Raw genomic sequence first — 15,935 nt, 5'->3', positions numbered from 1 at the left:
GTCATTGCGCTGCGTGAGGCTTGTCAAGACTCTGTGCATCTACTTTGACTGAAGTATGCAGTTGTTGGATTCTGGTATCTGTGTTTTTGACTCATTTCTAAATGTATCAACAAGTACAATGTGTCGTTTATTAACAGAAAGCCCAAAGCTACAGGTTACCCGACCATGAAGGTGTCTCTTGAGGATACATTTGGCTATTGGTAGCTGACCAGGAGCCCAAAAAGTAGCCCAGGCTTCTACTGTAATTTGCCGTGAACTCTCTGTGAAACAAAATACAGGCCCCAAGGGCTGTAAAGAAATATGGTGAGTATCTTAGCTATGTAAGTGCCTTTGATAGTCTCAATTACTTTATTTCTGGTCGTGAATTAAATCTGAAATGATGCTTTAGGGGATTTCCATCCAAACAAAAGCATGAGAATGACACAGTTGAAATCCTGAAACTTGATGACAACCAACCAGTGCCATTTTTCTAGTTTAACTTTGTTACATGTCTGTACAGTATTTGACTTATTAGCCTACTAGGTCAGATTCTCTCAGTGATGCTCATTTGGATATCTTCATAATGTTTCTATTACACATGGTAATGTTAAATCTATGTTAAGTCCACCACAACACACAGTCAAAAAAAATGCATCAAGAAAACACCCAGAGCATGCCTTACATTTTTCAAGTCTAAGTGGAAAACAAAGACTTGAATGTATCAATATCATTTGTAAGTATCTTCTCGGCTTTCTTCACCTTGGGGCACAGTGTAAACCAAGACTTCATGATGATAGATACAATACTGCAATGCAACTTCAGTTTCAGGAAAGTCTGTTAAGAGAGCTCACTGTCTGTCATTCTACAGGGGGGACCACTCCATGACTGCTATTCAATGATATGATGCTATTGGTATTATGTACCATTTTCTCTTGACAAGCTTTATAAAAATAATTCCAACTCAGAGCAGGTCAGACTGGGAGTGAATATGGGTTTAGTTTATGGGCATGATAGAATCTCTGAAGATGAAACTCAGGTCTGTCTGTGTGTCAAAGGGCCAGAGGCAGAGAATTATGTCCTGATGACTGCTGGGGCTGAACTGCATCTGGTTGCTTGGCCTCACCTTGCCCTTTTGTTCGCTCATACCTTTATTTCCCTATTGTAATGTTCCAAATATAAATCCTTCAGCATATAAACCCTTCATAGTCCATAGCTGTTGGTCTATCTTGATGAGCCCTTTATTTAAATGGGGGAGAGATTACCTAACCGTTGGGCACCTGTTACAGTAGTAGGTGTGTTTTGCTGGTTATTCGTGGAAAGCGACTCCTCAAATTGTGCATTTGGAAATAGAGAGACCCTCTAACTGATTTTTAGTTGCCTTGCCACCACCCACCACTCAGATCCACTCTCTGCAACCCCCCCCCCCCTTCTCTCTCCTCAAGATGGCCCCACATGATACCCTGGCGCCCTATCCCTCTTGGCTTGGCTTTATTCTCCCTGTCTGTGCTCCACTCGTGACTAGTCCATTGGAGAGATCAGGTTGCTCATCCTCTTTTAATTGTTAATGTGAGAGGCTGTCCAGGTGGGCTCTCTGGAAGCCATGCATGGTGAATAGTGCAGTATCAGCTGTGTATTATGCATTATTGTTGTTGTTTTTATACAGAATGCATGTAATATGTACTTTCTCCTTTATGGCTCTCGGGTAAATTAGTAACGCTGCTGTGGTGAGATTTTGAAAGAATGGTTTCTGACTGTACTGATCCAGCAGAGTAGGATTATAATCCTGGTATTGTCAGTGGTTAGATTAAAAACACCAGCTCAACCGCAGTGGAGCTTAACTCTGGGTGGGTTGTATGAATATTATTATATCATTTATTGGTCTCTAGGATGGATTCATCTGATCCTAGCATAAGAATTTGTAACAAAAGTCGAGTTTTATAGTTGGTTCTCACAAACTTTTTTTCGTATTACACACGTCTACTAAACATAGTACAGAGGGACTCTGGAAGTGAAGCTGGCACTAATCCTATTCATGTTGCTCTCTGTTACTGTTGAAGTTTAGCTTTACGTTCAGCAGTGTGGCATGACATACACCTGTATTTCCCTGGCCCCTGACACTACTGTGACTGAAAACCACATGAGTGAGAGACCAGACAAAGACAATGAAAGGGTTTGAGTTCAAAGGCTTTGGTCCCGAAAGAAAGAGATGGAATGTGGGACAGAAAAGTATGCGTTTGGGGTGACACATTTTTCCAGAGGGACGCTCATGGAGGGAGGCACTTTGTCTGTCAGTCAGTCAGGTTTAAAAAAAATAAAAAATAAAAATTCCCTTCAGAAAAAGAGCCCAAGAGAGCTGCGAGGGAAATGCTGTTTAGTTGACCTTCATACCCGTGTCCCCAAGGTGTTGCGCAACACCACTCCAGCTGTCACTCGTCTCAAGATCTCCCATCTAGGCTGTTTACTTTATGCTGCTCTCAGCTTTAAATAAATAACAAACAAAAAGAGACTTGAAAGGGTTCACAATGTGAACAGAAGTTCCCTCGCCTACATTCACGGGCCTTCCTTGCTGCACCTGTAATTATATTTTGATATTATGTATTATTTCTCATGTTTGTCAAAGTTTTTATGCTTGGCTGCTGGGAGCACATTTGTGTCTGAAAAGCGGGGGCTCGGTGGGCAGAGATGCATTTGGCTCCTGTAAGCCCGATCCAGTCTTTGCTATATGCTGTATTAAACAGCACTGAGCCGCTTACACAAAGGCTTCATTGAGTTTGGCCCGGGGGCTGTGTTAGATTTATCGTGAGGTACAGAACTGCTACCACAACAAAGCAGAGCAGTCCCAAAGACAGCGGCCGCTGACCCTGAAGGCCACGTCTGTTTTCTCTGGCCATGGCTTGAGAGAGAGATGCTCCGACCTCTTTAGCTTTCTGGATAATAATTCACGAAAACAGGGCAGCTTTTTGGGAACGGTTAGCCGCAGCTGCTTCCTTCCTTGTCGTCATTCAGAATGTCTTTGTTCTCCAACTTCCAATAAATACAATGAACATGGTGTTTTTTGTTGTTGTACAACAGGTCATCCCCCTAAGGTTGTCACAAAGAATAGGCAGCATTTAATGTCGGTGTACCTATAAAGTTCTTCCTGATTCATGCCTGGAGAGAGGGTTAGGGTACATCAGGGTAACACTGCAGCGGTGTGACATGTTGATTTGCTTGATGTGCTTTGGCTCAAGGCAAAGTTTTTCAATTGGGAAATTAGAAATACATAAAAATTCCTGCATGTGCGGAATGTGTCAATTCCATTGTGTTTTTAGAGCTCGGTGCACATTAGATCACATTAGCCCATTTTAGACGTCAACTATTTTGTTGATAGTGTCGACCGATAACAAATGCCTCAGCTTTATATCCTCTGAAATTACATTGATATGTAAAATCAGTGAATTCCTGAAAGTGAATGGCAAAAGCTGGTTGCCATGGAAACATATTACTTTCTAATGAACCTGCTGGCTACTAATGGATCCTCTGGGATCTGCTACCGAAGAGTCAATAGAGAGAGAGAGAAAAAAATCAAACTAACGCCTGCCTATTCAATCAGTATTGGCTTTCTTTCTTATCTCTACACTTTAACTCAGCTCAGGCTGTTTTGTGTGGGGATACAACATTCACATGTCCCTCTTTTGAAACTGTGAAGAATTCTACCTCAGACTGGGACTGTGTGAAATTGGTATTTGGTTTTTCCCTTGAGACAATCCGTATGTCTTTAGCTAGGTGAATTCTAAGTGATTTGTTCAAACACTTAGCTCAGTTCTATTACTATACAGTAATTTACTGTAGCAGGTGGGCGGAAACTGTCAAAAGCTTGTTCCTCTGTTAGCTGACATCCCACAGCAATAAACATGAAATTCTAGGAGGCACCAGAGCCATATATTACATCCAGAATCGTTAATTGCTAATAGTCAGAGGACATTGATTCTTAAAGAATATAACTTATAAACGCCTCATGAACTTAGATCAACTGTCATACCCCCATCAGAACCTATAATATAAGCTTGTTTGTAAACAACTTAAATGTAAACAAACTCTGTATTGCCTCAATACGTCATTTTGATATCATGGATGATCAATCCTTGCATCCATAGCTCGGTCTATGAATTTGAGAGTGGTTCAATTTCTCCAGGCCCATCTCTTAGCTTTTTACCAAAACAGAGCTGGGGTGTCCACTTTGTTATTGTTTCAATTAAGGATTAAAAAATATTTGATTCTGGGAGGCACTAGTGTATAGGAAAACTGCTAAAATGGTTTGTGTTGGTACCTTTGCTTTTAATCACCTCGTCCCTCTCTCCCACCTCCTCTCTCTCTCACAAACTCTATATCCCCCCTTTCTCTCTCTCTCTCCCGTTGGAGACAAGCACAGACGTCCCCCGGGCTTGCCCTCAAAGTAGGGTAGAGCACTAGGGAAACAAACACTTACACCATATGGATCAAAGGGGGAGTAACAGACGAACACCCCACATCTGTGGCCTATGAAAACACACACATACACATTTCCATTACACGATGGAAGTATTTATTTTTTATTTTTTTAACTCTGTTTATTAAGTTTTACACACACACACACACACACACACACACACACACACACACACACACACACACACACACACGCACACACACACACATAGACAAGACAAAGCAATATAAATAATATACTCAACTAGAAAAAATAAAAAAAATAATAATACAAATAAAAAAAATAGCTTTAAAGATACCATACTTTAGACAAGTTAAACATACCAGGCAGAAGGCTACAGAGGTTAAAGGGCAATCTCTAGTACAGGGACAGAGCAAACACCTCACCATTGTTCCTGTAAACAGTCAAGGGATAAGGGTGGAGAAATGCAACCACTCACAGAGAGTCATGGCCACAGACCGACCATCCACTGGACAGTTTTTCTTTTACAATGCTTTAAAATAAAAAATAAAAAATTATTATTCATGTAGGCGTGAACAAAGTGTAAAAATAACTGGGAAAAACAAGCTCACACTTCAGTCTCTGCCCGAGCAAGATGAACAAGGCATCTGCGGATCACAATCAATAAGCACATGGACCTTAATGCCCCCCCCAGCAAAAACACAGAGAGAGGCTCCTCCAACCCTTAAGTCACATACTTATTTTACTATTAATTGGAATGCCATCAGAGGATGGACTGTTTAAAGTAAGACCGGAATGGAGCCCAAGCCTCATTAAACAGTTTGGTGTTCCCACGTGAATTGAATTGGATTTTTTCTAGTTTCAGAGAGCACAACACACCCCTCACCCAATATTGATAAGATGGGGGAGCTGCCATCTTCCAGTTCTGTAGTATTAGCCGTCTAGCTAAAAGAGTTGTATAAGCAACAGTGTCCGACTGGATTCTTGATAGGGGGGTACCCATGGGCAGTACTCCAAAAAGGGCTGTAAGGGGAGACGGATCTATAACAGTGTCATATATATCAGAGAAACATTTAAATATTAAATATTAAATATTAATTCCCAGAAACCTGACAGTTTATGACAGCCCCAAAACATATGCAACAGTGTGGCTGGTTCCACTTTACATCCGACACAGGTAGGATTGATCCTACCTAATCAGAGAATATTCTTCCAAGTTTGGCCCCCGACCAGTGGATACGGTGAACCACCTTGAATTGAATGAGGCTGTGTCTAGTGCTAAAAGAGGACGAGTGCACCCTGTGCAGCACAGATTCCCAGGCGTCTTCCCCAAGTTCCTCCCCCAAATCCTTTTCCCATCGAGTCTTTAAAGGCACCAAAGAAGGGTTCTGTAAGTCATGAATGATTGCATATACATCTGAAATTGCGCCCCTAGGAAGCCTGTTCAGCTCCAAGATGCTCTCTATAGCTGTATTTGCAGGCCTATTGGGAAATCCAGGTGTGTTAGCCCTGACAAAGTTTCTAGTCTGGAGATAGCGGAAAAAGTGGGATTGGGGGAGATTTAACTTTTCCTGCAGCTGAGAAAAAGAGGCAAATGTATCATCAAAGAATAATTGGGCTAGCGAGGAGAGGCCTAGTGAGTGCCAAATGCCAAAAGCCCCATCATTCAAAGATGGAGGAAATAAAATGTTCTGATTGATTGGGCCTGATAGAGGTTAAAGGCTAAACAGAACTAATTCCAAATTTTAAGAGACTGCTTTACAATTGGGTTGACACACCTTTTGCCTAGGGACACTACACTGGGAGAGACGAGCACAGCACAGAGGAAAGTGCTGCAGGTTTACACGATTCAGACTCCATCTGGACCCAGAGTGGTCTAGGGCCAGTAGGATCAGTCTGCAGCCAGTACAGAACGGCTCTGAAATTTGCATCCCAGTAGTATGTCTGAAAATTTGGTAGAGCTAAACCCCCCAAACAAACCCCCCAAACAACAAGGGGGAGAGTGGGCAACCCTGTCTGGATCCGCGGTGCAAGGGAAAATAGTCAGAGGACAAGTTATTAGTCCGTACCGAAGTCATGGGGGAAAATAAAGAATCTTTATCCACGCAATGAATTTGGGGCCAAAGCCAAATCTATAAAGGGCAGCTGTTAGGTAATCCCACTCAACGCGGTCAAACGCTTTTTTTTCGGCATCAAGTGAGACCACCACCTCCGGGTCCTCCGACGCTGGGGAGTACAGTATATTCATAAGGCGCCTAATATTGAAAAATAAATGCCTATTTCTCACAAAGCCAATCTGGTCAGAGTGTAAATAAGAGTGTATTACTTGGTGCAGCAAGCCTTCTATACGGATGGCTAAAAGCTTAGCTAGGATTTTGTAATCACAGTTTAAAAGCGAGATTGGGCGATAGCATCCACATTCCAGGGGTCTTTGTTTTTCTTTAGTAGTACTGAAATTGAAGCCTGATAAAGACTAGGCGGTAGCTTTGAAGTATTGAGGCACTCTGCAAATAGTCGAGACAAGAATGGGCAAAGCAGACCAGAAAACGTCCTGTAAAATTCGGTTGGAAAACCGTCCGGACCCGGTGATTTACCACTTTTCATTGCGGACACTGCTGTTGCAATCTCCTCAAGCGTAAATTCTTCTTCTAGATAGTCATGGGAGTCTGTATCAATTGAAGGCATATTCAAGCCATTAAAGAAGGAGTCAATCAGCAAGGGGTCTTGAGGGGATTCAGAGGTGTATAGCGCAGAGTAAAATTGTTTAAATTGATCATTGATCTCTTTATGTATAACTGTGGTGGCATCAAACGGGGTCCTTATTTGTCGGATTAAACGTGAGGCCTCAGATTTACGGATCTGATGCGCAAGGGGTTTACTGGCCTTGTCGCCTTGTTCATAGACTTTGTATCGAGCTCGCAAGAGTAACTGTTCAGCTTGCCTGGTAGAAAGCTCATCAAATTCAGATTGGAGTAGTTGGCGCTCTCTATGCAGATCAGAGGAAGGATCCGTAACATACTTCTCATCCAGTGTGGCTATGGACTCGCTCAGGTCCCGAAGTCGCTGGGAGCAAACTCCGTTTTGGTTGGCTGTATAAGAAATAATTTGGCCACGTAGGTATGCTTTGAGAGACTCCCATATGGTAGAGCAGGACATACCTGGTGTTGAATTAGTTTCTAGGAATAAGGTGATTTCAGAAGTGATGAAATTGACAAACTCCTTATCTGAGAGTAAAATGGGGTTGAGACGCCATTGATAACACATAGGAGGTCGCTGGGGAAACTCTAGTTCAAGCACTAATGGTGAATGGTCAGAGATAACAATACTCTCGTAAGTACACTGCCGAAGGTTAGGCAGAAGTTATTTGTCCAAAAAGAAGTATTCAATCCGGGAGTATGTTTGATGAACATGAGAATAAAAGATATCATAACCGCCATCGATAAAAGACAGTACTGTGCAGCCGTCTTCATCGACCTCGCCAAGGCTTTCAACTCTGTCAATCACCATATTCTTATCGGCAGACTCAATAGCCTCGTTTTTTTTTCGGATGACTGCCTTGCCTGGTTCACCAATTACTTTGCAAACAGAGTTCAGTGTGTCAAATCGGAGGGCATGCTGTCCGGTCCTCTGGCAGTCTCTATGGGGGTGCCACAGGGTTCAATTTTCGGGCCGACTCTTTTCTCTGTATATATCAATGATGTTGCTCTTGCTGCGGGCGATTCCCTGATCCACCTCTACGCAGACGACACCATTCTATATACTTTCGGCCCGTCATTGGACACTGTGCTATCTAACCTCCAAACGAGCTTCAATGCCATACAGCACTCCTTCCGTGGCCTCCAACTGCTCTTAAACGCGAGTAAAACCAAATGCATGCTTTTCAACCGATCGCTGCCTGCACCCGCGTGCCCGACTAGCATCACCACCCTGGATGGTTCCGACCTTGAATATGTGGACATCTATAAGTACCTAGGTGTCTGGCTAGACTGCAAACTCTCCTTCCAGACTCACATCAAACATCTCCAATCGAAAATCAAATCAAGAGTCGGCTTTCTATTCCGCAACAAAGCCTACTTCACTCACGCCGCCAAGCTTACCCTAGTAAAACTGACTATCCTACCGATCCTCGACTTCGGCGATGTCATCTACAAAATGGCTTCCAACACTCTACTCAGCAAACTGGATGCAGTCTATCACAGTGCCATCCGTTTTGTCACTAAAGCACCTTATACCACCCACCACTGCGACTTATATGCTCTAGTCGGCTGGCCCTCACTACATATTCGTCGCCAGACCCACTGGCTCCAGGTCATCTACAAGTCCATGCTAGGTAAAGCTCCGCCTTATCTCAGTTCACTGGTCACGATGGCAACACCCATCCGTAGCACGCGCTCCAGCAGGTGTATCTCACTGATCATCCCTAAAGCCAACACCTCATTTGGCCGCCTTTCGTTCCAGTACTCTGCTGCCTGTGACTGGAACGAACTGCAAAAATCGCTGAAGTTGGAGACTTTATCTCCCTCACCAACTTCAAACATCAGCTATCCGAGCAGCTAACTGATCGCTGCAGCTGTACATAGTCTATTGGTAAATAGCCCACCCATTTTCACCTACCTCATTCCCATACTGTTTTTATACTGTTTTTTATTTATTTACTTTTCTGCTCTTTTGCACACCAATATCTCTACCTGTACATGACCATCTGATCATTTATCACTCCAGTGTTAATCTGCAAAATTGTATTATTCGCCTACCTCCTCATGCCTTTTGCACACATTGTATATAGACTGCCCATTTTTTTCTACTGTGTTATTGACTTGTTAATTGTTTACTCCATGTGTAACTCTGTGTTGTCTGTTCACACTGCTATGCTTTATCTTGGCCAGGTCGCAGTTGTAAATGAGAACTTGTTCTCAACTAGCCTACCTGGTTAAATAAAGGTGAAATAAAAAAATTAAAAAATTAAAAAAGGAATATTGTCTATCTGTAGGATGTAGGAAACGCCAGGCTTCAAACATAGCATATTTCTGAAGAAAGAATTGAATAAGTAGGGCACATTTAGATGGGCCTGTATTTGTTTGTGAGGACTTGTCAAGAACTGGGGACATTTTACAGTTGAAATCCCCCCCTAAAATCAACAAATGAGAATCTAAATTGGGAATAGTAGACAGAAAGGAAGAAATTAAACTTGTGTCATCCCAATTGGGAGCATAAACACTAGCCAAAACAAGAGGGGTAGAAAACAGTTCACAGTTCGGTTACTATGACGTATCGTTCCTTAGGATCAGCAATAACCTCAGAAGCTACAAAGGGAGTAGCTTTATCAACCAGAATAGCAGCACCTCTTGATTTACTATGAAAGTTTGAGTGGAACACTTGACCAACCCAGTCCTTACGCATCCTAAAATGCTCACCAGTCCTCAAGTGAGTCTCTTGTAGAAATGCAATATTTGCATTCAAACCCTTTAAGTGTGTCAACACCCTCTTACGCTTCACCGGGTTGTTAACCCCTTTGGTATTCCAAGAAATGTACTTGATCGTATTATTTCGGCCCCTCTGGGCATTCCCGTTATTCAACCCTGTCATTAGAGCATAGAATGGAAAAGCAATGAGCGCCCAAAACCCGCAGAATAACTTGTCTCAGAGTAATAATGTACGGTGGTAAATGTTTGGAAAAAGTACAGAAAAAAAAACAGATTAAAAAAACTACAAAGACAGAATGACAACAATAGAACTGAACAATTCAACCTGCCCCCCCCATCCCCTCCCCCCATCCCAGACAATACCTCCCCAAATGAGGTACAAGCCTAAATAGAACATGTTCTCTTCTCACAGTATGTCTGTGAGAGTGCGGTCTTAAACCTAAACCCACAGTCCCGCTCTTTAAAGTCGTGTTTTGTTAGTGGATCAAGCAGCAAAAACAAAGATTTGTATGTATTATTTCAAATTTAAAAAAGGCGAATCCCTTGTGCAAACGTAATGACAAAAGCACCACTTGTAGATGTATATAATTGTATTCCCAGTCTTATAACAGGCATTGAGAGGGAAAATAAATAAAATGTATAAAGGCTCTCAGCCAAAAATCTAATTTGAAGTAAGGAAATCGTAGTAAGACAATCAAAAATAATAGTAATTATAATAGTAGTCTAGTTGAAGCTGAGACAGCTTTACAACCAATACCAAAAAACTACGTGTGCGCAACGTTGAACGTTTGCTGGACATAAATGACGCTCAAAACTTTTAAAATTAAAGTGAGGCCCCAAAAACAGTGTAGCCTCTGGAGACATTTACTGTTAACTGGGTCAATGCAAACGGATGCAGTAAACAAATAACCAAAAATATTTTGAGTCACTGAGACAATGTGTAAACAAACTAAATAGGTGAGCGAGATAAGGCACGCACACTAGACGATCAAAACATTAGATCACCTCAAATAAGCCTGAATAGTTTCACCAACTATACAAGACTAGCCTGTTATGTCTAAGCATAATTGTACCACAAGTGGGTTGCTTACTATCCACAGTACGCAAGCAACAGTTGCTGAACTGTGAGCATATTCAAGACTTCTTGATGTGACGTTGAATGTGAGCCATAGCCTCATCCGGAGATTCAAATGTGTAGTCTTTACCCTCGTGAGATATCCATAAACGTCCTTGAAAGCTCAGAGTGGTATTGCGGGCTCGTTGGAGGATCTCCATGTTCTCATGAAAAAAGTGCACTCGAAGAATTATGTCACGGGGCCTCTCCCCATCCCGGGGCTTTGGGCGCAGCGACCGGTGGGCTCAATCAATCGGGGGCTTTTCATCTAAGGCAAGAACATCCTTCAGCAGCCCCGAAACGAAATCCATGGCGCGATGCATTTCGGCGGACTCTGGGACCGATACAAGTCTCAGATTATTGCAGCGAGAGAATCCCTCTAGACTCACGCTGTTCTCCTTCACCTTTTTCAAATCCGCAGCTAGGCATTTAACTTCAGCCTCCAGGGATGTAGTTAAATCGGAGACATTAGTAGCGGAGGCCTCCAGTGCCGCAATCGTTGTAGTGTGTGACGCAGTTGTTGTTTTGAGTATTGTGATTGCTGGCACAGTCTCGTTCCGCAGGATGGTTAAATCTGCTTTTAAAGTATCAGAAACCTCCTGTATTCTGGCCTCAATCATAGCAACCACCTGTATTTTCATTTCAACTATCTCAGAGTGTAGTAGTTTGATGGCCTCGAGAATGTTCATTTCAGCGCCGCCAGGCCAAGCGGCGCCCCCGGTTAAAGTGTGCGTCCCCGGGCCCTCAGACTCAGGAGAGGGCGGTGATGAGAGCGGGTCTTGTAGGCCGGGTTTTCTCAAAGTCATGCTTTTGGCCTTATGTTTGGTCGACATGCTGACATTCGGAAGCAAAGTAGTCTTGTTTTTTTACGGAAAGGGATCACCAAATTAATATTTGAAAATAAATACGGTTCTGCTGCAGAATTCACATAAACTTTAAGAATACCATGGGAGCAAATGGAAAACACGTCAGTCGCACATGGCGTCCCCTACCATCCCCCACCCCCCATGGAAGTATTTTTGAGGTGGGTGTAGTGTAATGTTTGTTACGAGGAAAAATCATTCTTAGGAGAGAACATTGTCCACATTAACAACAGTATTGTAATATTAGTATACAGTATATTAGCCTGAATGCTTTTAAGGAGTCTGTCTTGCCACATACAGGACCTACCTGTTGGACAGAGCAGCCAGGGCCAGGTATCAGCTCATTGTGTAATTCGGACTGAGTAGTGATCCACCTATTACCACCTAAGGCTGGTAAAAAAACACACACACACATACACACACACACGCACACGCACACACGCACACGCACACGCACACACACACACACACACAGGCTCAGCTGTGAATTATTTACTAACACAGTACTGCTAATGGGGCAGGGAACAGTAATGGTCTCATTTGGAATGCTCCGATTTTCAACTCTGGGACTGGCATGTAAGTGTGGATCCAGTAAATGGAATCGGTCTGTTTATTGATTTAGTAGGATACTCTCACTGTTGCCCTCTCAGATTTAAGTCAACCCTTTGTAGGCAATAGGCCTGATGTGTCACGTTCTGACCTTAGTTCCTTTGTTTTGTCTTTGTTTTAGTATGGTCAGGGGGTGAGTTGGGGTGGGCAGTCTATGTTTGTTTTTCTATGTTGTATTTTGCGTTTGGCCTGGTATGGTTCTCAATCAGAGGCAGGTGTCGTTAGTTGTCTTTTCCCACCAGTGTTTCGTGGGTGATTGATTTCTGTGTCTGTGTGTTCCACACGGAACTGTTTCGGTTTTCGTTTCTGTCTTTCAATTTGTTATTTTGTATTTTCGTGTTCAGGGATTTTGTTCATTAAAACATGACGAACACGTACCACGCTGCATATTAGTCCGATCGCTCATACTCCTCGTCAGAGGAGGACGAATCCCGTTACTTGATGAAAAACCATGCTTACATGATCAGTCTATCCAAAAATCTGTTTACTAATGCTAAGTGATTTGGAGTGTAAACCAACATTGAAAAAAAAAACTACTTTGAGGTTCAGTGTGCGGCTGTGATACTGTGAGTCAGCAGCACATCACTCATCAAATAGATATGATAACTTATTAGACACTAGCCGTGTCCACTTACTTCTGCTGGTTGAAAGTGATAATGAACGATAGTAGACTCTCGGCCCTGGAGGAAAAGAGCGTGCTTGCACGCACACACAAACACACACACCTTCGCTTGCGTCTTCAGTTGAATTATCACAAGCCCTCTGACATATATTTTTTGAAAGGAGCTATACAAAATTAAACTAATTGCCCGTTGCTAGACTTGCTTGTCACAATCACACACAATTTATTGTTCACTACAACAGGAGAATTAACAGCACGCTGTGTGTGATTACAATTTCTGTTATGTGTCATACCCCAGAAAGAATAGCTGACGCTAATGGGGATCCTAATAAATATCTAATCATAAATGATCACTTTTAATATTAGCAGATGCCTGCAGATAGTCTGATCTGATCGCTTACCCTTATACGTTTTGAGCCTATCAGAGATTTGTTAAACAACAGATATCGACAGGGCAGGGGGAGGGGAGCTGTAGTACGGAGAACCAGTGGCACTGAGGTGTGAGTAGGGTTGCAAAGCTACTTATCATTTACTAAAGCTACCATCAACGTCAGCAATTTCGGTAATTAACGGAAAATCTATGGCAATCTATCGTAATTTTAGTCATTTATACTTGAATAACTTGAAACAAATGTGTTGGTATACAGTATTCATTTGTTATATATGTGTCTGTATTGTCCCCGAGTTTCTAGTAGGTAGAACATATGGTTCAAGAGAAAATGGCCTAATTAACGAAAAAAAGCAGCCAATTGACAATGGCATTATTTTCAATTACCTCTGCAACTCATCCAACTATTGACTGCCACCAGTTTGACACCAAAACATTAACAAATACATATTGACATAATAAAAGTATACAAAAATATTTAATGCTGAAACCCTCATTTTGAACACTAAGTTGATGGTCTATATTTAGGATCATGTTTTAAACTTTGTCATTCTATTTTAAAATCATCTTATTGAATTATTTCATATATTTTACATGTGAAGGCCACACAGACTGCCAGAGATAATTACAGACACCTGTGATAATCTGAAGTACCCAGAAGGGCCACGAGATGTCTTGTGATAGATAACATAGAATCCTTGAAAGATACCAAAATGCTGGTTTGCAACCCTAGGTGTGAGTGAGCACGTCCTTGCTCAAGCAGCCAGGCAGGAGGGTGTGAGCTATGGAGAGAAAGGGAGAGAGAGAGTGCGATTTCAGGGTGATGGGAGAAGAACAGTTTTAATAATCCCTTCATGGCCGCCTGTCTTTAGTCACCCTGAGCGGCGTAATATCTTCTCTGACAGCGCAGGATTAACTCCGATGATATTGTTGTTATACACATACCTTATTTAAACACCTACACATTGCAGGGTTTTCACCAAGGTTTTACAATGGAATTCCATGCTGATTTAGCCATAACCTTGGAGTGTTTAATGTGTTGTTCGTGAACGGGTCAAATATGACAAGAGAGGAGGACGTTGTTGATGCACACAACCACACACACAAACGGATCCAATCTGTATGCTATTCCTGGCCTAAGAAAGACTTTATCTTTCCCCCCCCATGGAGCATGATCTAATAGGTATTTCATAACTAACATGAAAAAAATGATGCTCTAACCCATCTTTGCTGATGTCATCAACACTGGCCACATGCTGCAAGTGGTTTCTTTCTCCTTTGTCAGAGATGATAAAATACCCTGTATTACAAATGGTTGCTTCCATTTTTTCACCTGATTGAAATGTTCAGAACACGGTATTAAAACAACCAGCAAGCTTTTGACCACGCTGCCTGCCTGCCCCTCTCTCTCGCTCTCTCTCTCAAGGGATTTACAGATCAACTTTTTTCAACTTTATCTGGCTGTGAAGGCCTCATTTTCAAAAACATGTTTAGTGCTTCAGATCAAAATAATCACTTACATAAGGTCTGAGATGTCGTAGGAGCTGAACACACACGCCCTATCTGTGCTACTGTACCGTAGAGTGTGCATATGAAACACTGTAATAGCTTCTAAAACATCTCAATGATATACCCCCTGTCAACTTAACTACTTTACACACACCAATTCCCCAGAGCATACAATTGTAATGTCACAGTTGTTATCATGTATTGTGCTTTACTATCTTGCCTGCTGATTAGGGTTGTCGTTATCATCATAATCATCATGAAAAGTCCATTAATGCTAATCTTGTCTTTGACCCTTAATCTCCTTGGTGACCACTAGGCAGGACTCAGCATTCAGAACACTACACAATGTGACCACAGTACACTTGTCACTTTCCATTCGTTCTCTTTGAGACAGTTTCCTTCTGTTCTGTTGCGATCTATTCAGTGGTGTGAGGACAATTCACTCATGGATTTGTGTGTGTGTGTCTGTTTCTGTGTGTATATATATATATATATATATATATATATATATATGTGTGTGATCACATACATAAATCACATAAATCTCTGCAAGCCGAGTATATGTGCATGGCTTTTTACCCTGCAGTCAGCATGCAGCTATTTTAGTACTCTCGCTTTGGTGTATATATTTGGCTTGTGCTTTACAAACCTCTGCAGAGCTTGTTTTTGTGTTTTTAGCGAATGTGTATAGCTTTGTGCATTCTGTGTGTTTGAGTCCAAGGTTCTTATGGCCAGTGGGTGTTCCGTTATTATTTAGGCTAGACGGCGTCTCTTTGCGTAACAGTCTGTGTAACTCAGTTATGTGTAACTCTGTGTTGTTGTTTTTGTCTCACTGCTTTTGCTTTATCTTGGCCAAGTAGCAGTTGTAAATGAGAGTGTGTTCTCAACTGACCTACCTGGTTAAATAAAGGTGAAATAAAAAAAATCATAAAAAATAATGTTGAGTGCAGGGATGTCAAACATACGGCGGGGGGTCTATAATCCAGCCCGCAGGTGGTT

At 42.1% G+C, this 15,935-nt stretch overlaps 1 protein-coding gene across 4 annotated transcripts in view; it reads left to right on the top strand.

The window, feature by feature from the left end:
* LOC118387877 (band 4.1-like protein 4) overlaps window positions 1–15,935 on the top strand; it is a 92,129-nt gene that overhangs the window by 937 nt on the left and 75,257 nt on the right. Inside the window, exon 3 of one of the 4 annotated variants that reach the window (XM_052525942.1) lies at window positions 138–303. The exons of the other annotated variants lie outside the window; for them this stretch is intronic. Within the exon in view, the coding sequence (XP_052381902.1) occupies window positions 301–303 (3 nt within the window). The 5' untranslated portion in view covers window positions 138–300. The remainder of the gene's footprint in view (window positions 1–137; window positions 304–15,935) is intronic. 4 annotated transcript variants of the gene reach the window in all.

The sequence above is a fragment of the Oncorhynchus keta genome, chromosome 9 (genome assembly GCF_023373465.1).
Source record: "Oncorhynchus keta strain PuntledgeMale-10-30-2019 chromosome 9, Oket_V2, whole genome shotgun sequence".
In the NCBI taxonomy this organism is placed as follows: domain Eukaryota; kingdom Metazoa; phylum Chordata; class Actinopteri; order Salmoniformes; family Salmonidae; genus Oncorhynchus; species Oncorhynchus keta.
Note: the sequence above shows the minus strand (reverse complement) of the source record. Positions and strands in the feature narration are given on the sequence as shown.